At 39.7% G+C, this 25,203-nt stretch overlaps 1 protein-coding gene across 1 annotated transcript; it reads right to left on the bottom strand.

Annotated features, from left to right (window-relative positions):
• Positions 1 to 1,565: 1,565 nt before the first annotated feature.
• PSTK (phosphoseryl-tRNA kinase) lies at positions 1,566 to 14,876 on the bottom strand. The gene is made up of 6 exons (XM_027839879.1): positions 14,600 to 14,876; positions 12,009 to 12,297; positions 11,303 to 11,501; positions 3,607 to 3,682; positions 2,953 to 3,046; positions 1,566 to 1,781 (listed from the first exon to the last, which is right to left on the bottom strand). The coding sequence occupies exons 1-6, from the start codon at positions 14,810 to 14,812 to the stop codon at positions 1,582 to 1,584; spliced, it is 1,071 nt and encodes a 356-aa protein (XP_027695680.1). The 5' UTR covers positions 14,813 to 14,876; the 3' UTR covers positions 1,566 to 1,581.
• Between the last annotated feature and the right edge of the window lie 10,327 nt (positions 14,877 to 25,203).

Genomic DNA, 25,203 nt, shown 5'->3' with positions numbered 1-25,203 from the left:
ATTTATTTTTGTTCAGTGAACATAACAGTTTAGACTTTAAAGTTGGTAGATAACTTATCTCCACTAATATTTTTTTAAGAAACTGTGAAGATTAACAGGGAATAATTTTATTTCAGATTTTACTAATGCAGTGTATAAATATAGCTTCTTGAAATTCAAGTAAAGACTAGAATTTTCTGTTGGATAGTCCCATAGGGTATTTTCCATTGCCGTTTCAATACAGAAATAGATGTGTTGCCATAAAAGTGCAGCATTTATGACAAAGGGAATGTTAAATTACCAAGAAATTTTCATAGTCAGGCCTCATGACTAATTCAGGTACTGAGAAAAACGTGTATCAAACTGATGTCCTATTACAGAAAAACATTCCCTGCTAAATACTTTTTTCATTGAGCAGTCTTGGAGTCTATATGCGTTGTGTTCACTTTTGTTAATATGTATTTCAATGTAAAGAGCATATTTTGTATTCAAAAGATGAAACTTGAGTTATGGATGTAAGATACATTATATTGTGTAGTGATTACAGAAAAATTTAATGCCGAATAATTCAACTTTAGTGCACTTCATGTTGTGAAACTTTGCTTTTGTAAAATATGAATAAAATAACACTTTCTAATGACTAATATCCTTTTTTAAAATATCTATAATCCAGTTTATACTTAGTTACCTAAGCTTGAATACAGTGTGAATCAGTAAAAGCAGCTTTACTAAGCAATGATGTAGCAAAAAAACTGTTCTGATGTCTGCAAAGCACTGTAAGCATATTGTTTTATTTGATCCCATACTAAACCCTTTGAGTGACGTATTCACTTTACAGATGAAGAAACTGAGGCTCAGAGAGGTTAAATGAATTTTTCATGGTCACAGTGTCAAAGGCTAGACTCAATCAATCAGTGAACTTAAAAGTGCCTACTATCTGCCAGATGTGGGGTAAGCCCTGGGGATATAAAGAAAAACAAGCTCCTTCCTCCTTTAGAGGAGCTCCCAGTGTAATTCACACTTGGGTTTCTCCTTATGTTGAATCTAAAAGACTTTCCTCTATCCCATACTGCCTTAAAGTTAGTGGGTAAGTAGAGCGTTCTGGCTCTTGTCTCCTCCAATACTAGTTCGATGCTGACAGAATCAGGAATCCATTGCAGTCTAGTTCTCTAAACATCTTTCTTCCCTTTTAAAAATGTTTATTGTCTTTGTCCACCTCATCTCTACTTTAATCTGGGCAACTTGGGGGCCAATGAGCATCACAGAGAGATATTCCCACTAATTTCCTAGGCTGCATTTTATTTATATATCTTAATTTTATTTTATGCAAAGCTCTCCAACGTTGTTAACCTGGGCTGCTTGCCCAGAGCAGAGTACTGTGCTATTTTAAAAGCAACCCAGTTCCCCAAACCCTCAGTTGTTTGGTTGAGCTCACTGAAAAGCTCATGATATTTTGTAAATAATTTTTTTTCCTTTCTGATAACCCTGATCTTTTAGGATTGAGTTCTTTTACCTCATCTTTACTAATCTGCCTGGCTCTAACTAGTTTGTAAATGTTTGCTTGAAAAAATTACAGACAATTCATCCACGATGCAAATCAATTTAATACTCCTTTGGAACATATTTCTGCACAATGTTCTCTCTCTCATAATGAAATAAGCGAATGACATCTGAAATGCTATTTTGATGGAAGCATGAAATTCTTTTACTAGTTCCTTGTCGCAGATCTTCCAAAAAGTCTGCCTTAAGCTTGTTAAGTTCTTCTCCTAAAAGTTTCATCTTGTAGGCAATCACTTTTTCATCTAAAAGAAAAATATAATCTTAAACAATTTTTACAAATTAAACAAATATGGGCTGATTACATGTCACCAGAACAATTAGCTATGTTACCTCTAGGGGGAAAAAGTAGTTATTTGTAATAGACTAAGTAATGATAATGTTCACTTGTCAAACAGTTGTGCTGTTATCATGGAGACAAAAATGTTAAATATGATGCAGACATATTAACTGAAATTATTCAAACAAAAGAAATTTGCGTAAATAATAGTTCATGGTTTTACTGTTACCAAATGGAAACAAAGCTAGACAGAAGACATCCTTATTCTGGCAAGAGTTAATATAGGTGATTCATTATCTTATTGGTATAAAATGTAGTAATGGACAAGAAATTCCCATTTGGAAGATAATTTCTGAAAAACAGGCTACCTGAAGGTTATCAGTGATCAAGACAGTCTGACCAGTGTTGTTCTGTTGTGGCCTGGGCCTATGAGTCACCTTTTAGTACAACTTCATCTTCACTTTAGAAACAAAAAAAGTAAACTACCAATAAAAGTGCTAAGAAATTAAACGTGATGATTACACCTTTTGTGTTTACTCCACTGTACATTTTCCTACACTCTGGGACATTTAATTTGGCATTGTTTTTATCTTGTAAGCTAAACCAGCACAATTGTGCTTCACTTTCTTTAATGTTGCTGAAAAATGTATAAGATAAAACAGTTTTACACATGGCAGTAGAGCTCTCCATTGAAAGGAATTTTATGAAAAATGGTTTTCCAAAACATACCACCCCCAATTTGCCTATCAGATAGATTCTATGTGGAAGTTTATGAAAAAGCATGGACAAGAATCTCAGAGAATGAAGACACAGATGGATTATAAACTGTACTGGTGGATGTACCCACATTGAAAACATCAGACACTCTCTGGAGTAAATTATATTATAAATTCAGACTTGTTTGACATAATGTTTGAGGCCTGCATTAGTATTCTGCAATTCAAAGTTCTAGTTGGAAGTTATGTGAAAACAGCTAGGTTATATTCAATGAGCAGTTACTTGGATTTTGGCACATGTTTTTGGAGATGAAATCAAAATGAAAATGAGAAGTCACAATTTATATTAAAATGTATAATTCATTTTTAGTTGGCTGATTTATTTTACTCATACATATTAAACAGCTGATGAATATATACCTTTGGCTTTCTTCATTGTCTCAGAGATAATTCTTCTGAATTTCTGATCAGCTTGATGATGAATATTAGTTGAACAAATAATTCGATCAGTTTCCTATGTAATATAAAGTGTTGCTATATTAATTCATTCAACAAACATTTAAATGCCACCTGTGTGCTACACTCTATAAAATACCTAATTCAGTTTGGTTAGCCATTCATTCAATCAATACTGCTCATAATCAATGAACTTCAAAATAAACCAGTAATGAAAGGATTCTATAAGTAAATATGTATACAACATGGGCAATGTAGTTACTCCTGGGCCACAGTCTCCAACCCAGGATGTCATTAGTTTTGCCTAGACCTGGAAAGAGAGATGGGGGGAGGAGGGGAAGCTCAAAGTACAAAAGAGATTCAAGGTAAGTGATTTTTTGACTCATTTAGATTATGCAAAATAAACAAGCCAAGCTATAAATTATGTTCCTGAACAGACTCTTTAAAGTGACTGTTGTAAATGAATGTTTAAAAAGACTATATGAGTAAATATAATTTTTTACTTAGTACTTTATGTCAACATTTTATTTACAGTCCATTAATACAATCTGGCACAAAGCATAACTATAAAAGACTGTTCCTTCTAATCAAGACTAAGTTGTATAAAGGAAGATTTACCTTTTGTTCCATATTTTCCTCAAAACATTTTATTGGATTCTTCAAAGCATCAATCAGTAAATCAGTCACTTCTATGCTGTAAAAGAATTTACTATTAAAAAACAAACTGAAAACATTTATACTTTTTTTAAAGAACTAATATTTAGTGACAATAAAGATCAATTTTAGGGGAAAAAAGAGTTGTAGTCCAAGCTTCTACAACTAAACTATTTTTTGGTAGTAACTTTTTAAGATCAAGCCCCAAAATACTGAATCTCAAAGTTATGAAACTATATTTAAAAAAATTAGTTATTTTAAATAAAAAAGTCTTCAAAACTATCTTCCTTAGTTCTGAGATCAAAAAACCAATAGTTAAGTGCTTTCCAGGCATGAGACACTTTCAATAAATAATAATGCTCATTTTAAATACTTATTGATTGATATGTATTAAGTACCTACTAGTAATAATCTAACACGTGTAGATGACCCCATGTTCTTGCCCTATAAAAACAAAACAAACAAAAAGAAAGGCAAAAACGTCCCTCCCTAGATTTCTGAAAATGAGGTATTAGTTATCACTATCTCCTATTGGATTGGGGGAGTGGGCAGGCTATAGATCTTTCTCAGCAGAAAAAAAAATAAGCGAGGTATTCTTGATGCTGAAGATGCAGTCTGTAATTCATTTTGTATTTCACACGAACTGGGGAAAGCAGAGAAATCTCCCAGTGGGAAGGTCTTGGAGGTCACTTAGACCAACTCTTGTAATCTGACAGAAGAAGAAACTGAACGATGAAGCGACCTGCCTGAAGTTACAGTGCTAGACTGGAAAAGCCAGGACCAGGACCCAGGTTTCCTGATTCCTAGCTTAGTGCGCTTTCTGCTACATCTAGCAGAGCCTGTTTTACTGGAACACAGAAATTTAAATAGTCCCACCCACAGCAGGTGGATAAAGATAAGCACAAATACCACCCGACAGCTTAATGGTTCGTTTGTTTCTGACATAGCCAGCAAATTGGCATCTCAAGGCTACATGACTATTTAACTGCGGATCACAGTAAGAGCTGGGGGGAGTGCTACAAATTGACATGGCATGATGGATAGCACAACAGGCCCGGAATCAGCCTCAGATGCTTACTCGTTGTGTGACCCTGAGCAAGTCACGGTCTTAACCTCTGTTTGTCTTAGTTTCCTCATCTGCAAAATGGAGATAATAATAGCCCCTACCTCCCAACACTGTTTCCAGGATCAAACGAGATAATAATTATAAAGCATTTAGCACAGTGCTTGGCACATAGTAAACTTAAGTTATTATTATTACTATTTTTCTTTTCCCTTGCTTTTAGTCAAGGATGTCTACCCTAAATATTCTCGGGAGGCTGGGCATGACCACCTTGGCATATCACAGGATCCCTGAATCTGAACTAAACAAAATTTATGCATGAGGTAACCAGTAAATTCTACCAAAATTTGTGAAACCGTATCAATAGTCTGAATAAATGTCACATTCTCCTCCTGTCCCCCCCAATCTAGTTTGTATAAAATCTTAACCTATATGACATTTTTCTATGCATATGTATAGCTATATGCATATCTATATATATGTATCTTCCTTTGAAAGGTATCTCATTTTAGAAGGGTGTACTATATTCAGAGATGATCGATATTCAGATCAACAAAGAGTTAATTTAGGCTAACATCTGCCAAGCCTAGCAATGACACCAACCCTAAAGTTATATGGCATCTGCAATCACTTGTGATATTTCCTTTGTGTCATGTCAAAATAATGAACATTTATATAGAGATTTGAAAGGTTTAAGTGTCTTCATCTCAACAGTCCTATAAAGTAGTATTATTATACCCACTTTACAGACAATAAAATAGAAGTGGTAAGGTAAAGTGAGCTTGCCCAGAATCCCATGGCTGGGAAGTGTTAAAACCGGGATTCCACCCTAGGTCCTTGGTATGGGTTAGCAATGGGTTAGTCCCTTGTTGGAACAGGGGCTAGTGGGCTACAGAAGTGAGTTTCAGCAAAAAACAACAGATAAGTTAGCTTGAGATATTCCTCATTTAAGATATAATCTGAGGTTCATCCTGTATTTCACAGAAACCAGGGAAAACCTCTTCAGATTTCAAGCTCAATGTTCTTTGAAATACATGCTACTGCTGAACATATATTTTATAAAATGTAGAGGCAATGTATCCAGTGACTAAATATTCTCTATTTGATTTTACATATTCTAAGATCTCTCCTATTTCCTTGGTATTTCCGTGCCCTGTATGTAGCAAATTCCAACCGCCGCTTCCCTAATCATCCCCTATCATTTAGAGTCACCACCTGCCTAACTAAAAATCCCTCCATTTTCCTACCTCTCCTCCTCCTCTCCCATTACTTGCTTTCAGGCCTCCTCTTCCCCGCTTGTCCCCCTTCTCCTCTGCCCCAGTGACCCAGTTCTGACTCAGTAGTTGACCAGCTTCCTTTCCTACCCAGTGTCTTCTTTCAGCAGTACTTCCACACTCTGGTGCTAAAACCACATCTTTTGTCCTTGCCCACACCTCTAGGCAGAGTCAGGAGGGAGGGTCACTCCTTGATCCCCATGGCCTCTTCCAAAACCCTGTGATCAGCAGAGAGCAGAAAATCTGAAGTCAGAGTAACTCAATTCAGATCCAAGTCACTTCAAATATTTGGGCTTCGAGATGCTCATCTGAAAAAACGAGGGGGCTAGAAGAGATGATCCCCGCAGTTCCATTCTGGCTGTCCATTTTACAGACTTATGCTCAGCTGCCATTACTCAACATGACCCTCTCTCAAGTCCATACCATCTTTTCCAACTCTGCTCTGACCCCGCTGTTGCTCTCTGCTGACCTTCTGGCCATTCTCCTCCTTTCCTCAAGGACCTCAGCTGCTGGCATACAGTCTTCTACACCCCAACACCTAAGCTCATCCTTGGCCACTTCAATATTTTCCCTGAAGAGCCCTGGAATCCTTGGGTCTCCCAGGTCATCAGCTTCCTCAACTTTCATGATATCTAACTGTATCGCCCTGCTGCGACACCTGGACAGGCGAGCATTTTCTAGACCTTACCACAACTTCACATTGCTCGCTTCAAAGAGCCTGAGCTATGAAATTCTCTCGAAATCATTTTCTGTCTTTTCTCCTTTTCATGAATTTGCTCTTCACTGGCATCATAACCTTTACTCTCTCAGTCGTCCCCTATCCATCTATTCCATCCTCCTCACTTTAGTTTCACCTCACTTCCTTCACAATCTTGGGCCTGAAATTAGCCTTTTTAAGCACTAATCTTCACTCTTAAATAAATCCTTGTCCCATTACTTCCAACTTGCTAATCATGGACTCTGGGTATGCCTCACCATCTCCCCTCTCCACTTCCACTCCACAGCAATACTTCCGGAGGAAGGGCTGGCGAGCTTAAATCCTGCTTCAAAAACCTTGTAGCCACCACACACAAAGATAAGGTCCAAATAGGGACGTCAATTAGACACAGCTAATTAGGAGAGCAATGAATGATTTACCTGTCAGATCTATGGAGAAGGGAAGAATTTATGACCAAACTGACAGAGAACATTATGAAATGCAAAATGGATGATTTTGATTACATTAAATTGGAAAGTTTCTGCAAAAACAAAACCAATGCAACCAAGATTGGAAGGAAAGCAGAAAGCTGGGAAACAATTTTTTACAGCCAGTGTTTCTGATAAAGGCCTCATTTCTCAAATATATAGAGAACTGGTCAACATTACAAGAATACAAGTCATTCCCCAATTGATAAATGGTCAAAAGATATAAACAGGCAGTTTTCAGATGAAGAAGTTAAAGCTACCTATAATCATATGAAAAAATACTCTAAATCACTATTGATTAGAGAAATGCAAATTAAAACAACTCTGAGGTACCACCTTACACCTATCAGATTGGCCAATATGACAGAAAAGGAAAATGATAAATGTTGGAGAAGATGTGGGAAAATTGGAACACTAATGCATTGCTGGTGGAGTTGTGAACTCGTCCAACTTCTGCAGAGCAACCTGAACTGTGCCCAAAGGGAATAAAACTGTGCCTGCCCTTTGATCTAATAATACCACTACTAGGTCTGTATCCTGAAGAGATAATAAAGAAGAGAAAAGGACCTATATGTATAAAAATATTTAAAGCAGCTCTATGGTGGCAAAGAATTGGAAATTGTAGGGATCCCCATCAATTGGGGAATGGCTGAACAAGTTGTGGTATATGAACGTAATGGAATATTATTTTGCTATAAGAAATAATGAGTAGGTAGATTTCAAAAAAACCAAGAAAGACTTACATGAGCTGATGCTGAGTAAAGTAAGCAGAACCAGGAAAACACTGTACACAGTAACAGCAACGTTTTGCAATGATCAACTATGACTGACTTAGCTCTTCTCAGAATATAATGATCCAAGAAAATTCCAAAAGATTCATGATGGAAAACGCTATCCACATCCAGAGAAAGAACTATGGAGTCTGAATGCAGATCAAAGCACACTATTTTCACTTTTTTGTTTTTCATTTTTTCTTTCTCACGGTTTTCCCCTTTTGTTCTGATTTTGTTCTTTCACACAACTAATGTGGAAATACATTTGACATGATTGCACATATATAATCTATGTCAGATCGATTGCTATCTTGGGGAAGGGGGGAGAAAAATTTGGAACTCAAAATCTTTAAAAAAAAAAATGAATGTTGAAAACTATCTTTACATGCAGTTGGAAAAACATATTGTTTAAGGAGCAGCTAGGTGGCACAATGAATAGAGCACTAGCCCTGGGATCTAGAGAACCTGAGTTCAAATCTGGCCTCAGACCAGACACTTGACACTAACTAGCTGTGTGACCCTGGGCAAGTCACTTAACCCCAACTGCCTTGGGAAAAAAATGTACATATATACATATATATGCGTATATATGTATATAGGTGTGTGTGTATATATATCTATATACACACACACACATATATTATACACACATACACACACACATATATACACACACAATTTACAAAAAAAAAACCAACAAAACAACCTTGTAGCCATGTGACCCTGGGGGTAAGTCATTTACCCTCTCAAGCTGGTTTCCTCATCTGTAAAATGAGGTCAATAATAGCACCTACCTCACAGGGTTACAGAAGATCAAATGAGATAATGTAGGCAAGGCCTTTGCAAACCTTAAAGTACTCCAACAATGCTACCTGTTACTGTATTTGTTATCAGCATCACTACAAATTTATGCTACTTAACTACCTCTATGAATGCATAACAATCTTTCTAAGCACCAGATTCTCTCCATGTTGATCAGTCATTTTAGTCATGTCCCATTCTTCGTGATCCCATGGACATGTCCATGGAATTTTCTTGGCAAAGACAGTAGAGTAGTTTGCTATTTCCTTCTCCATTGCATCCCCATTTTATAGAGGAACCGAGGCAACTAGGGGTTAAGTGACTTGCCCAGGGTCACAGAGCTAGTTAAGCACCTGAGCCTGGATTTGAACTCAGACCTTCCTGACATCAGCCAGTGCTCTATCTATTGCACCACCTAGCAGCCCCTTAAACTGTTCCAAATCTCCTTTTCTACTAGCCATGCTTTACTCAATCCACTGCAGTCTGGCTTCTGTCCAAAGTTCTGGTTACACTACTCTCTTCAAGGTCTCCAAAGACCAAGGCTTAGTTACCAGACCCAATGGTCTTTAGTTAATTTTCATCCTCAATCTCTCTGCAGCATTTGATCTTTGATGATTCCTACCTCCTTTGGTTTCCGCAGACTAGTCTCTCCTGGTTTTCTTCCTCTCTGCATGACAACTCCACGTGGTCTTCATTTTTAATCACCCTTCTTCTCTTCCCTAAGGGTGGGTGTTCCTGAAGGCTCTCTCCTTATTTCTTTTTCTAAACTCAGTACTTTAGTGGTCTTATCTTCTCCCTATCCATCCAGATGACACCCAAATACATACACATACACATAAACACACACATGCACAAACATACACACGTATGTATATATCTCCAGCTCTGATTTCTTGCCTTAATTCCAGGTCTATATTTTAAAGAGACAGCCAGACACCTTTACCTGGATTTCCCTCCAACAACACAAACTAATATATCTACAAATAAACTCCCTGTTTGCCCAAAATGTATCTCTTTCCTCAACTTCTCTATTTTTGTTTATGGCACCAAAATGTTCCTTGTCACATGGGCTTGAAACCTCAGTCATCTTTAGTGTTTTCCTCTCATCTCCCCCTTACATCCAAGCAAATGACAAGTCTTATTTATACTATAACAACGAGCTGACACTAATATAGTGATTTAAGGTTCATAAAGTACTTGACATACGCATCTCATTTGACCCTCACGACAACTGTGGGAGGCAGATATTAGACATATTATCTCCATCTTAGAGATGAGGAAGCAGAGTGACAGAAAGATTCAATGACATGTTGATAGTCATCTAGCTTGCTGCTTCTTAAGCTATGGGTTGAGATCACATATGGGGTCATGTGACCCACAGTTTAAGAAGTGTTGAAGGGGTTACAAGTGGAAAAAGTTTAAGAAGCCCTGACTAGTAAATCTCAAAAGCATTCACTTACCTCTATGGTGTCTCTCCCAGTGTCCCTGTCCTCTTTATGCACAATGACATCAGCCTTCTTCAGGTCTGTTACCTTTCACTGGTACTAATGAAATCAACTCCAACCACCTCCTTGCCTCCAGTCTCTTCCCTCTCCAATCCTTTCACAGAGCCGGCAAAATCTCCCTGATGTTGTGAGCCCCCTCAAAAGTCTTCCCTGGCTCTCATTACTGGATAAAATACACATTCCTGGTTCTGGCCTGGCCAATCTTGCTTCACCCTACCTACATCCTTGGATATACTTCTAGATCTTGTCCTGCCCTCTTCTCCACCCCGACACAATCAAGTAGAGGAGGTGTGTCAAGCAAATAGAAATGGATCCCTATGAGCAGCATATTAACTCAGAAAACCACAAATGAATATTATCTATGTTGTACTGTATTTTTGTTTTGTTAAACGTTTTTTCAATTACATTGAATCTAATTCCCTCCTTAGGCTGTGAGTTTGACACTTCTGATGTAAGGTACCAGTATGCCTCCAACATATTCCCCTTAAATCTCTGCCTGATGAAATAATTATCTTCCTTCAAGGTTATCTTCAGATGCCCATTCTTCTACTGAAACCTTTCCTACTCCCCTTCCTGACAAAAGGGTTTTTCATATTTCTTGTAACATATTTCAATACAATATGTAAACATATTGTAACACATTGTCTATACCCTCACATTCTAACTTATTTGTATACGTCTTATCTCCTTTATTAACTTGCAGTTTCTACTCCATAGGCATATAAATGTTTGTTTAGTAACTTAATTGTGGGGAAAAAAGTATTTTACCCATTGCTAACTAGGGGGAGGGAAAGGGAGGGGGAAACCACCCTTGCAGTAGGCAAGAAGCCCACAACTGTCACAATGCTTGAGTGCCTAAATATGAAACCCTCTAGCTGTCCTGTAATCTGTGTAACTACAAAGGTTTTAGGCAGAATTTTAAATGAACTGGTATCAACTCCACTGTTTGTTACAAGTCCTTTCACAGGCAATCACTACAGGGTGTCGTCTCAAGGTTGCATTTAGAGATGTAATATCTAATAACATATTCTAGCAAAAGCCTTGACCCCCAGAACATACTTGTCCTCAGAACCAGATCCTGTACTCCTAATAGTAAGGCTGTTGTGTTCCCACGCATTTTTCTGAATGTTTGGAGATTCTATCTTTCTTGCCATCAGCTGTATGGTCTCATCAGGTACTGGTTTACTTCTCTGCCGATTCCTTTCTAGACAGGACTCAATTGGACAATCTAAGAATAATTGGCAAAAGCCTGAGGAATCTGAAGAATTAAAAGAAAAATATTCATAAATAAATGCATTAAAATCAGAAAATTATGATGTATAATTTTAAGAAAAAGTGTGCAATAACTACAAGATCTGAAAAATTATCTTAGCTTCCAAAAAGTCATTATTTACATCTCTGATCTCTGGGAATTTAACAAACTTCTTAAGAGAAGTAAAGCACTGCCAGTTATGAGGGAATTCAATATACTGCCTAATATTACCATCATCCTCATAAAAGCTAACATTCATACTGAACTTTCAGGTTTGCAAAGTGCTTCACATATGTCACCTCATTTCATTTTTCACAAGAACCCTATAAGGTAGCTGCTATTATTAACCCCATTTTACAGATGAGGAAATTGAGGCTGAGAGAATTTAAATGACTTGCTCAGGAAGCATCCCTGGCAGGTTTTGAACTCAAGTCTTTCTGATTCCAAACTCAGCACTTTGCCTACTGCGTCACCTAGCAACTAGGATATAAAGAAAAAAGTACATTCAATTACATTTTCGAGCCAGTTGGTACACTTCATATCTCATGCTCTGGTAATAAAAATTATCATCCAAGATTAGATACAAAGGTTGAGACACAGCTGCATTGGTTAAGCAATAACATTGGGCCTTTCCTGTTCCAGAAGATATAAGATCTTGATCTTTCAAGCAGTCAACAAAACTTTCCCACATGTCTTCAGTCCTCGAGGCTGGGGCAGATAATTTGCATCCATTAATGATGGCCATCAAGAAATGTTCAAGGTACATCAAAAGTTCATGTCGGAATGATTTCCACTGGGATGGCTAGGAAAGACAAAAGACATGACATTCAATAATAAGTGGTGAGCTTTAAATCAAGTCACAGTGGGCAAAGATGCCAAGCTCAGAGAAATACGTTCTTTACCACTGCTCTATGACTAGTTCAGGCAAGAGACAGACTCAAAGACTTTCCAAAATGAACAATACAATTGTGGTGAGACAGCCTAGGATGGATTATGCAAATACAATGAGTTTTGTGTGCCTAAAATATTCTCCAAATTGAAAAATAAAGACTCACATTTACAAAACAAGATGGGGAAAACACATGGCTAGGAAAAACAACCAATAATTCTGAGGCTGTCCCAGGGATGAATGGCACACTGGCAAAACTATTTCATTAAGGCTTGAGAATAGAAGAGTGGTAAGAGAAGGTCCAAGTTACACCATCCACATCACAGTCCAAAGGTTATGGCAAATCCAATATGAGTCATTCTACAGAGCACACCTGTGTTCCCACTTCGGCTAAACCTCCTCTCTAAATGGGCAGGAGGTAATCACCTGCTAAAAGATCAGGGACCAGTTTGCAAAGGACAAATAACCCAGAACCACAGCAAATGGCATAGAAGAGAATTGATCTGGAAGAAGACATGGGCTTCAGCCTGGGAAGGACAAAGACCCTAACAACTTTGAGGAGCTGGGGGGCGTCACAGTGCACAGGGCACTCAGCCACCCGGAGTCAGGAAGACCCAAGCTCATCTCCAACCTCAGACATTGACTAGCTGAACCCTAGGCAAGCCAATTCACCTATTTGTCTCAGTTTCCTAATAATATGGAGATAATAATAGCACCTACTACCTAGGGTTCTAAAATTCACATAGTAATTGTAAAGTCCTTAGCCCTGTGCCAGCCTGTCGCATAGTAAGTGCTATGTAAATGTTAGCTATTATTGTTGTTATTATCTACAAGACAGAGATAGTAACAGTGCACACTACCTACTTCACATGGGGAAGACAGTTGACAAATTCTAATGTGCTAAATGAATACAAGCTAATGCTAGAATTAAGATCTCCCTAGGGAACCAAGGATTTGGTATCAGAGGACAAAGATTCTAACCCTAACTACAGAGCTTAATGCCTTGTAAGCTACCTAGAGGCTGCTGGGCAGCACGGTGGATAGAGCGCTGGGCGTGGAGTCAGGAAGACCAGAGTTCAAATATGGCCTCAAACACTAGCTGTATGACCTTTGTCAAATCACTTAACCTCAAGTTTCCTCAACTATGAAATGGGGTTAATGATAAAAGCACTTGCTTCCCAAGTCAGTTGTGAGAATCAAATGGAATATTTGTAAAGAACTTCACACAGTACCTGGCACACAGTAGATGATTAATAAATGCTTACTAACTTCCTTGGGAAGTGACTTAACCTTCTTGAGCCTCAGTTTCCTCACCTGTAAAATGAGGGCATTAATTTAGATCAGGAGTTCTTAACCTAGGGTCCATTAACTTATTTTTAAAAAAAAATATTGATAACTGCATTTCAATATAATTGGTTTTCCTTTGCAATCCTATGTATTGTGTTTTTAACTATTATTATTAATAATAGCTAGCATTTACATAACACTTTAACATTTGCAAAGCACTTTAAAAATATTATCTCATTCTATTCTCACTTCCACCCTGGGAGTTAGGAGCTATTATCTCGATTTTACAGATGAGGACGCCCTGGCAGACAGCTGTTCAGTGACTTGCCCAGGGCCTCTGAGGCCACTTAAGTGAAATCTGACAGTCCTACTCTCTATCCACTTCACCACCTGGCATTACTTGGAGATCGTCACCCCTGGCACAAAAAAGGTTAAGACCCCCAGGATGACCTTTCAGGTCCCTTCCAACTCCAGGGATGGGAAATGACTAAACTCCCCGGAGATGTGCACTCCGAAGGTGTAACCCCTACAGCCAGGTCCAAGGAACTGTCATTTCAGGTCATCATCCAACGTGGGAACGCAAATCCCCCGACACTTAGTTCTGGGGTCCTTCCACGTGCCAGGCAGACTCCAAAGTGCACAAGGGGCTCTGGATGAGTATCTTCCGCGTTGGGGGTGGGGGAGGGGGTCGGGAATGAATGTGGTAAATCATTTCTGGAGCCCACGAAAAAAAGGCAGTGAAAATTTTGGGGGTTAAGTAGCAGCCTCGGGTCTAGCGCTTGGTCTCACCCCTGGGAATTCCTAAAGAGGGAACCAAGAGGACCAGAGCCCTGGAGGAACCCAAAGCCCCCGGAAAACCCGAAGGCTGCCGGCCCGTGGTCCACTGGGACTGCATGCCCGCCCACCTCGGGGTCTGGCCCCTACAAACCAGGGGGGCGTTCTCGCCCTCGAAGATCGCGTCTGGGAGGATGTCATCGTACGTTATGACGACCACGACCCAGCCCTGCTTCCGCCTCAGCTGGTCGCTAAGGGAGCGGGCGAGGCTAGATTTTCCTGCGCCTGGCAGGCCACAGAGGACGCAGAATCCCAGCTGAATGGGCCCCCCACTTCCGGTCTCCCCGGGGGATTCTCCTCTCTCCATGACTGGCGGAAGAGAACCGCGGCCGCCTAGCCAGGGCTCCGCGGCCGACTGGCCAGGGCTCCGCGGCCCGCCCTCTGCATGGCGCGCATGCGCTCCGTTTATTGCCCGAGGGGAGGCCCCGGCTACTCCGCCTTCTCTTGCATCCAATAATAACATGTGCAGTTTAGTCCTTCCCCATTTCCTGGAGAAATGAAGGTATGAAGCAGGCTGGTGCTTGGCGAGGGGTAAAGAAAAAAGGATTACCCCATTATGGAAAACCCAGCCTTTGGGAGTCATGGACAAAAGACGGGAAAAACTTGCACCAAATACTAACTCCATACACTACCGAGCTAGCACTGTGCGCGCATGGGGGAGGGCTTGGGAAAACGAACGGAAGACGCAGTTTCTTGTGATTGGATGAAAGCTCTGTCCATCAAACTCTCCACGCCAGAGAAGGCGGGGGCGGAAGAGGGGAGGGATCCTGGACTGGAAGGACCCCTGGCTACAATTTCTTATAACGAGGCAAGCCAGGGAGTCAGGAAGAACTGAGTTCGAGTTCTGCCTGGGACATTTAATAGCTGTGTGACCCTAGCTTGACTCCTGTCTGCCTCAGTTTCCTCAGCCATAAAATGAGGATAGTAATAGCACCTCCCTTCGGATGGATGTGTGAATCAGATGGCATCAGTATAAAATCCTTGGCACGGTGCCAGGCACTTAGTAAACACTGTATAAATGTTAGCTGTTAGCTATTAAAATTAGATATTTGTAAAGCTATTTGCAAACCTGGAAGCCATCATTACCATTATTTATTATTAAAGTGCGTGCCCTTTGCCACTAAGGCTGGGTGCCTTCCTCCCCTTGAAAGTAAAAGGAAGGATTTAGCCTGAATGAGCTCCGGCCCCTCTTCTAACTCAAAATTCTGTGGTCCTCGGGGTTAAATAAACGTTGGCGATGACTACTTTTCACCACCAGGGGGCGATAGGAGATAGCGCTTTAGCAAAATCAGCTTCTGGAGTAATTTTAAGTAGTTTTGGACCTTTGCATTTGGAGGGTTTTAAGAACAATGTGTTCTGCAGCTATACAGATCAAGTAGAAGTAAAGAGATGGATTCAGATTCCAACTTCCAAAACGCTTGCATAAAGAATTTCTCTGCTTTAAAATGACCAAGTTAAAAATTTATTTCATCAAAGATGATATTTCTTTACCAAATTATGGCTTGTTTTGTAGGATCACATTGTGGCATATTGTAGGTAAAAATGCTGGACTTGGTGTCAGGAATACTTGGGTTCAGATCCTTCCATAGACACTAATGACTTAGCTGTATGAATCTGGCCCCCTTATTTAACCTCACAGCCTCAGTTTCATCATCTGTAAAATGGGAATAATAATAGCATCTACCTCACGGGGTTGTTGTGAGGATCAGATGAGATGATATACATATGTGCTTTGAAAACCTTAAAGAACTATATCTTAAATGCTAGCTTTTAAAATTTTTGTTTATGAATGCAAAAATACCTTTATCTTATCATCTATTTTCATTCCATCTTTTCATATACCTTAAGGAATACTTTATGTCTTACCCTGTTTGTCTTCCTCTCGGTGACCTCTATTGCCCCCGCTCTTCAGTGCTTTCCCAGCCCAACATTCCTGCAATAGCCTACAACTGTCCTCTGTCAATCCTTTGGTGAACGATTAAACTGTACACTATCTTGAATCCCTTGCCCATTCACTGCCTGTCATTGCCAAACCCTGATGTCTGGGAAAACTTGGGCATTATATAAAAGGATACACAGAAGGGAGAGACCTTGGAGGAGGTGGTGCCACTACTCACAGATGTCACAGCCTCTGTACCCAAGTAGCTTCAAAGGAGAGGCCAATAGGAACAAAAGGCAGAGGATGCTGTGACTTTGATATTGGGACTGTGTGATGGAGGTGGAGGGTAAACCAGCCAGAACAATTCAGAGATTGGCCCCCGTTATACTGCAGAAGCAGAACCTGGCAAAGGCTACACTGTATCCTCTGCCTCTTCCCTCTACCATGTCCTCTATCAGAAGAGGTGAATCTACAAATACATGTTTGCTTATTTCGTCTCTAAGACTACCTCTCCTTTCATCACCCAGACTGGAAGTACAGAGGCTACGCTTATGGGCTAGATCCCACTACTCGTCAGCACAAGAGTTTTGATCTGCTGCTTGTCCAACCTGGGCAGCTTCACCCCTTCTTTAGGCAACTTGGATCCTCTCTCTCCCTCCCAACCCTTTCAGGGGGCTAATCATATTGATTCTGAGCTTAGTGCACACACCCAATCAGCATAGCCAACTGCGGCTCAGAACCTCCAAGCTCAAGAGATCCCTCAGCCTCAGTCTCCCCAGTTGTTGAGTTATAGGTGGGCACCACTGTACCCAGCACTAATCTTTTTTCTTTAAGTCTTTGCTTTCTATTTTCCCATTTGCTTTAAGGAAACAGATTTTCTCTAAGATTATGTGGTTATTACCGTACTGATTTCTGTGTGCATACCAGAGGAGCAAATACGTAGTGAGCTACCCATGCAGAGAGATAGATTTCATAATTTTGGGGAACATACCCAGCATTGGGGCTCAGAGTTGGACGGAAAAGAGATTTTTATTAATGAATATTTTTATAGCTTCCCCAAATCAGAGTGAGCCTGTGTGAGTCCAGACCAAGGCCTAGACTTAATGGGCTTGAGGCAATCCTGGTTGGGACAAGGGCTAAAAGTTAGCTGGAGTTAGTTTTTTGGAGCCTGTTGCCTGAGACAATCTCTTTTCCCATCCTTTCTTCCTGACTATTGAAAGGAGGAAACTTTTGTTCCTGAGCTGTGGGGCTGAGGGTGCTGAGTAAAGCGAAAGTCACTCCTGGATGGAGAGGAGCTTGGGAATGAGTGGAGGAAGTAACTAGTCCTCCTCCTTAGTAACTAGTTCCTTCTCTCCTCCTCCTCCTTCTACCTCCAACAGCTATTAGCTATACCACAATTGTTCAGCCTTTCCTCAACTGCCGGGAATCTTCCTGTTCTCCATTCTTTGCTTACAAGTGTTGCCATAAATATTTTTGGTTCTATATTTATTCAATGATGCCTGAATAAATGTGTACTCCACAGTCACTTGGTCCTAGAAAGAGTAAGATATGGTTCCCTTTGGCCCTCCCAGTGTATCAATTCAGTGCCCCAGTGGCAGGGCTTTGAAGTTGGATGACCCTGTATGGCACCTTGTCGGGGAACTGAGAGGCCACATGTTTCTGAAAGTCCACTCCTATAGATTTTATACTCTGGGGTATTCTTTCTGAGCCTCACTTCTCAATTGCCTCTTTGGACTTCCCCTAGTTTTAAATCGGTGGGGAGACAAGATAGTATTTGTTTACCAATTCCGGATCTTTAGCATTTCTCAGTGTTTTAATTAATTGCTGTTAGCTCAATTGTGGGATGGTCCCTTGATGTAGTAGCCTAGGCCTTTGGCCTCAATGGCTTTGGCAAAACTTATGGGTTCCTTCTGCGGGTTGAAGAGGAGACTCCCAAGTAGGTAACAGTGGTAGCCCACTGTCAAATTGCAGAATGGAGAAGAATACTTGTACAAGCAAGGAATTGTAAGAATCTTAAAGATGGCCTGTTGAACAGACTTGTACTCATCTGGAGTAATTTCCATGACTCCAGACTGACCTAAAAGTGACTTTGGGGAACAAAATTAGCCATCCCAGATAAGTATATTCATGTGCCAGCCAGGGAGAAGGGCATGTCCACCAGCTTACCAGGAAAAGGGGCGTGTCTCATTTCCCACCTTTGCTATTTACTTAACCTGTGTGAGTTCTGGCAGATCACTCCTTTCTAGATCTATTTCCTCATCAATAAAATGAAGATGTTGGACTAGATGATTTCCAAGGCCCCTTCCAATTCTAGGTATCCAATGTAATGCTGTATCTCTGAAGTCTCTAATGATACGGGGTTCAGGGTGGATATTCAAATCCAATGGAATCCAGAATTAACTTTCCCAAATATCATTGTACATAGCTAGCATTTTAGATAGGGCTTTAAGGTTTGCAAAGTGTTTTACATTTGTTCTCTCATTATAACAATTTAAGTCATTGCCATTCAATTTAGCACATTTACATTAATCATATAATTTCAAATTGTTATACTTTAGGAATCCTTTAAGATCCAATATCCACTTTTACCAGCTACTTTATTCTTCCTCTGTCAATCAAACATAGGTAAATTATCTGCTTTCCCCCAAAATTACCAGTTCATTCTGATATTGCCAGTCACTTAGACCTCAATGATTTTCAGTTCACCAGCAAGTTTCCATCCATTAAGCTCCAATTGATTATTACATGACTGTGTTTGTGAGCGCGCATGCATGCGTATGTGTGTGTATGTGTACGTTTGAAATCAAAGTCACTAGGTCCTGTGTGACTTCCATACCTGTCCCCTGCCTTCAAACCATAAACAGAGGGACATGAGGTGTTTATGAGAAATCAGATTAGATGAGTCTGCAAAGGAATAAAAGGGACAGAAATCAGTGCTGGTCACAGCCAGCTGGAGTCTGCAGAGCACTTTAGAGTTTCTAAGGTGCTTTCCCATACCGTATTCTCATATCTATGCAATACTCCTGTGAGGTAATTTAGTAGGGCACATAATACTATTTCCATTTTATAGTTGAGGAGATGGAGATTAAATGAATTTAAATATTTTATACAGGGTTATACAAGACAAGCAGTAAAGCAAGGATTAACAGCTAGGTTTTTCTGACTCCAAATTCAGTGCTCTTTCTTTATTACATGCTCTCTTATTTAACGTTTTCTTCCACAAAGCTATATAAACATATTTAACAGAGCTGAAGATTCCTTACCTAGGAATTATTTAAAGAATGTGACTAAGTCACTGATATATTACCAAGAATGGCTATATTGTATAAATATGATACTGAATATGTTACTGTATCGTGAAGGATAGAGGTACGAGAAAATTAACCTTTCTACTTCTTCCAACATAACCTCATGAATACACATAAATTCATAATCTGAAAAAATTGCAATATACCAAAAGGAACCATAGAAACAATTCACACCAAAAGGCCATCTAGCTCAACCCTGTCATTTTAAAGATGAGGAAACTGAGGCCCAGCAAAGCTAAGTGACTTTTTCATGTTCCAAAGGTAGTATCAGAGCTGAGACGTGAACCACTATCTTCTACTTAAAAACTTCTTAAAAGTTTAAAATTTCCACTTAAGAAATGCTGAATCCTAAATGTGTGACACTGGTGGGAAGGTTTCCACATAGTATTCTTTTTAAAATTTAGACTTTTAAAAATTTACTGTCTAACTGGAACTGTGCTGGGCACAGCAAGACTGAGGACATTTGAACCCTCTACTTTTCTACTACGTTCTCATTCTATGTTCTAGCATGGGGACAGCCAGTGAAAAGGCCCAGTTGAGAGATGGGAGTTCAGAGTGCAAGGAACCAGTGAGAAGGCCAGCAACATTTTGCTTTCCATTTCAGCTTCTTTTGGAGACATTTCTTTTTTTAAGGGTGGAGTCACTCCCTTCTTAAAGATCCAAAGTCATCTACTTTTCCTGCTCGTGGCCAAGAATGCTACCACCTTCCCCAAAGTACTGGAGTCTTTTATTGCCGAGTTAAACCTGGCAGGCTAGGAGCATTTAGGGCAGGTTCCCCAATTCTAGGGACTCCTCATTCCTGAAGGTCCCAAGGACTGAGCTACCACAAATACCTGGCAAGGAGGCAGGGCAGCTCTGCATATGCCCTATCACACTATTAAAAATAAAACAAAGATTATATTTTAATGTTAGCACACATAATTGTTTATAAACTTGAAGGAAGAATGTTGTGTTTTTTGTGTCAGATTGAATGGGTCACTTCTACCTTTTATTTAGGTATAAGGCAATAAACTGCCAGGTAAATGTTCCTATCATTCCTATCAATATATCTCAGCATTCTCACTGAAGGTCTATGTTCAACCATTTAGTCTCATCCATCTAACTTCATAGAGCAGCCCAAAATAATTATAGGAAAGAAAGGAATCCATCATATCTTCCTTTTAAAGAAAAAGTACCTGCCTCAAATTTCTACTTATCCTATTTTTTAAACTACAAACATCAGTAAACACAGAGGACTTAATCACCACAAGATTTTTGAAGCTAGACAACTCACTAGTCCCACTCATTTCACTGAAAAAGGAACTGAGACCCAGAGAAGGGAAATGACTTGCTTGAAATCATTCAACTTAGAATCTCAGATTTCAGTTGTAAGAGCTCATTATAATGTCTACCTACAGATTAAGTAGAGGTTTCAAATCTGTTGAATTGAAGCTGAATATATGTATAGCAAAAACATATTTAGGTATGTCTGATGTTGTGAAAGAGGACATTCAAAATATCACTTAGGTAACCTGATAGAAATGCTTATTATCACTGAACGGATCAAACAAGTTTTTTTTCTTCAGTTGTGTCCAACTCTTTGTGACCCCAGGAACCAACTGTCCATGGGGTTTTCTTGGCAAAGATACTAGAATAGTTTGCCATTTCCTTCTCCAATTTTAGGTAAGGGTTAAGGGTCACACAGCCAGAATCTGAGTTTTCATTTATAATTAATGAATAAACATTTATCAAGTGCTTATTATGTGCCAGTCACTGGGCTGGGTGGTGTGTTAAAAGGTATAAACAGTCATCATTAACAATATAAATTATTTAATAGTCAATGTACATGGAAGAAAATTTTATAGTCATGTGTGTGTTTGCTGCCCAAAATATATTATTAAAAACATCTCTGATAATTTTTATGAAGATTTCTATAATTAAAAGTATATGCTTTTTTTGTTTATATGCTTTTCTATAGAGAACAGATCCATGCAATAATTACATTTGTCCAATTCTAATTTTTAAGGAATTATTTTCTTCAGTTAGCTTTTGTACCTCCTTTTCCATTTAGACAATTCTACTTTTCAAGAAGTTGTTTTCTTCAGCGGATTTTTTTCCCATTTGGCCAATTGTATTTTTTTTAAGGAATTGTTTTCTTCAGTCAATTTTTTGACGTTCCTTTTTCTCAGTAGAATTTTTTTTTTCCAATTTGGCCAATTGTATTTTTTCAGGAATGGTTTTCTTCAGTCTTTTTTGTCCTTCATTTTCATGCTGTTGACTCTGTCTTGCATACCTTTTATTTATTTTCCCAATTTTTCTTCTACCTCTCTTATTTGACTTTTAAAATCCTTTTTGAGCTCTTCCAAGAAGGCCTTTTGGGCTTGAGACCAATTCATATTCCCCTTTGAGGTTTCACATGTAGGCATCATGACATTATGACGACATCCTCTTCTGAGTTCGTGTTTTGATCTTCCCTGTCACCACAGAAACTTTCTATGGTCAGGTTATTTTTTGTTTATTGCTCCTATTTTTGCCCATTTTGTGGCTTTTAATGTTGAGCTTTGCTCCTGGGTTACAGGGGACATTGTCCCATACTTCCTGTGCTGGGGGCCAGGAGCCTGGTCACTGACTTTGTTCACTGCAGCCTCAGGTACTGGTGGCTTGCTTATTCCACTGGGGTGGCCCAGCCTCGTCACAACTGTCATCTGGTTTCTGGGGCTGGCAATTTGCCTTCTGTAATGGGGCTGGAGGCCACTGGCCTACTGAGCGAGGACTGAGGAGCCTCTGTATCTGATGTATGCTGTGGTTAAGAGCCTCTCGATGGCTTTCCCAGACACTGTCTTCACTGGGCTTCACTCCCCATTTACCCAAGTGAGAGAGACCTTTCCTGAATTTTTCTAAGTTATCTTAAGCCAGAAAATTGTTTCATTCCATCTTTTTGTAGGTTCTATCACTCCAGAATCCATCAAGAAGCTTGAGTTAATGTTGTTTCCAAGGGAAACTGGGGAAAGCTCAGGCAACTTCCTGGCTTCCCTCCACCATCTTGGCTCTGCCCCTCAAATGCTCCCATGCAATACTTACTTTGGATTAGTTGTTCTTTTTTTTTTTTTTGACCTGCAGTTTCATGGTGTGACAGTGGTCCTGCAGCCACTGTGCCATGATGCCTCTCCAATCCACTGATTATCTCGAAGAAAAGCTTACTCAGTAACCTGGATGAGCACAACAAATTTTATTAGGATGTGTACCCAGGAAATTTTGTTTTTTTTATATGGCAAACATTTTTTGAATACTTAATCATTAAGACAATATTTTTATTGATCAACTAAAGAAATGAAAACTTAACTAACTTTTGTTTTAAAAAATTAACAACTAACCTACTTTGAACACACACCCCCACTAGTAAATAAAATTAGTAATTTCTTGAAAAGACTAATAATATAGCCACATATATATATATATATATATATAATATGCATTATGTGTTTGTGTGTGTGTGTGTGTGTGTGTGTATTTTCAACCCCTCCAACCCAGGAACTGGGAAGAAGCATGTTAATTATAGTACAAAAAAACCTTCTAAATATATGTATGACACCAAAACAAATACCACTCACCTCAAAAAAAAAAAAGAAAGAAAGAAAGAAAAAGAGAAAAACAACCAAAGGCCCTGATTTGTAAATTTTGGAGACAAGATGTTACATTTCTGAGCTGTGGTTTCTGCCCTTAACGCTTCTTATTCAGCCATTCACAGGCTCTGTATGGTGTTATGTTAGGATGGCATGAAAACAAATGGATTGGGGAAAAAATCTATCCTATTAAATTGTCTTATGGTCCCCCAGTTGCAAGAGGAGGGTAGGGAGTGTGGAGGAGTGGGGAGTGGGGGTGGGGAATGTAGTCAAGAGGTAGACTCTTCCCAGAGGCCTCAAAAGAAAGGATTTGGAGGAAGGTGTCTTCTCATTCGGACAGAGTAGGAAAACATGTGCCCTGGACTTTGGAAAGAACATGGGCATTTAAGACAATCAGATGGTGGTGCTGATTTGTACTTTGATAAGCAGAGAAGAGGAAAGGAAAGGGAAGGAAGACCAAGGGGCACGGCTTAGTCCTCCCTCCCCCAACCTTCTCCCCACCCTTCAGGGTTGTCGGTGGGAAGGGAAGGAAAACATTGAAACACTAGGTTCAGTCCAGGCTAGACTGAGGAAGGTAGAAAATATTTAACTTGATGGAGAGCTCTGAAAATTATAGTTGTATTCTATAGTATGGAAAACAAGTTTAAGTTTGTGAGACCTCCTGTCAACATAACCAAGATGAATGTCAGACGGTGATAGGAAGACAGATTTAGAGCTGGAAGAGACCTTAGTCCCTTAGTTTAGTTCCACTCTCTTATTTTATAAATGAGGACAGTGAGACTGGGAAAGGCTACATTGTTTTGCTTTCATGGGAGTGTTGTGGCGGTGTCTCAAAGAATTCAGTCAGACCACCTCTAATCTAATTACAGGCATTTTTTGAGGACTGATGCCCCTCAGAAGCCGGCTAGGTTCCAAGAGGAACCAGCAACTTAGTAAGATGACAAAGGCGAATTTATAGTGTAATGATGCTGATTATACAACAGAAAATATGAATTTTTTTTTTTTAAGGCAATTGGGGTTAAGTGACTTGCCCAGGGTCACAGAGCTAGTAAGTGTCAAGTGTTTGGTCTGAGGCCGAATTTGAACTCAGGTCTTCCCTAACTTTAGGGCCAGTGCTCTATCCACTGCGCCACCTAGCTGCCGCCAGAAAATATGAATATTAAAAAGGCAGAAGGGGTTTGTCAAGGGATTGGGTAGTAGGAGAGGGGTCCCATGATTCAGTGGTCAAACATCTTGGTCATGCTGTTGTTTGATTGGCTAGCTATTATGGTCCTATCTGATCAAGATGGATAGTTAGGTATTGAGATCCTGTCCTGGGCTAAATGGATGATGTGACTGTGATTGAGTACAAGAACACACCTGTTCCAATAGTTGAATTGGATCTGGGGCTAGCTGGGGGCAGTGGCTGTATTGAGTCTGGGGGCCTGTGGTATGGCTAAAGCTAGATTGTGTGGTTAAATCAGGACTACCTACTGTTCAGGAAGTTAGAATATTGGGGCTGGGGGCAGCTTTTTTAGGATTCCATCAAAATGACTTGCCTAAGGTCACCCAGGTAGTAAGTGGCAGAGGAAGGAATTGTCCCGTTGTAAATTTTGTAGCTCTGTTCTCACAGTTCCCTTCTTTAGCAATCTAAATCCTGTCTTTCCCAGGAAGTCCCATCACTTCGTGAGTTGTTCCCTGACTACTTTGTTCTTTTAACTCCTCTCACAACACTTGTCAAACCCTCAATCCTTAAATTCTAGTTGACCCAAACTTTTCTACTTCCCTCCACAATCTCCTCCCAAAATTGCTGTCCTGTTTTTCTAAAATAGAGTTCTTAAAACATGTTCTCCACCTTAGCAGATGAGTCATATCGTCAGCATCAGAGGCCTTGAACACACTCAACAACTTTACTTAGATCTCCCCTCAG

This window comes from Vombatus ursinus, unplaced genomic scaffold, assembly GCF_900497805.2.
Source record: "Vombatus ursinus unplaced genomic scaffold, bare-nosed wombat genome assembly UNPS02014833.1, whole genome shotgun sequence".
NCBI lineage: Eukaryota > Metazoa > Chordata > Mammalia > Diprotodontia > Vombatidae > Vombatus > Vombatus ursinus.
Note: the sequence above shows the minus strand (reverse complement) of the source record. Positions and strands in the feature narration are given on the sequence as shown.

What these genes read in the sequence shown, in the direction of transcription:
- PSTK (XM_027839879.1), bottom strand. Translation starts at nt 14,812, where the DNA reads ATGGAGAGAGGAGAATCCCCCGGGGAGACCGGAAGTGGGGGGCCCATT. An exon ending in GTACCAACTGGCTCGAAAAT is followed by an intron (nt 11,502 to 12,008) that starts GTAATTGAATGT and finishes TTAATTCTTCAG; the next exon opens with ATTCCTCAGGCTTTTGCCAA. An exon ending in GGATCTGGTTCTGAGGACAA is followed by an intron (nt 3,683 to 11,302) that starts GTATGTTCTGGG and finishes ATTCTTTTACAG; the next exon opens with CATAGAAGTGACTGATTTAC.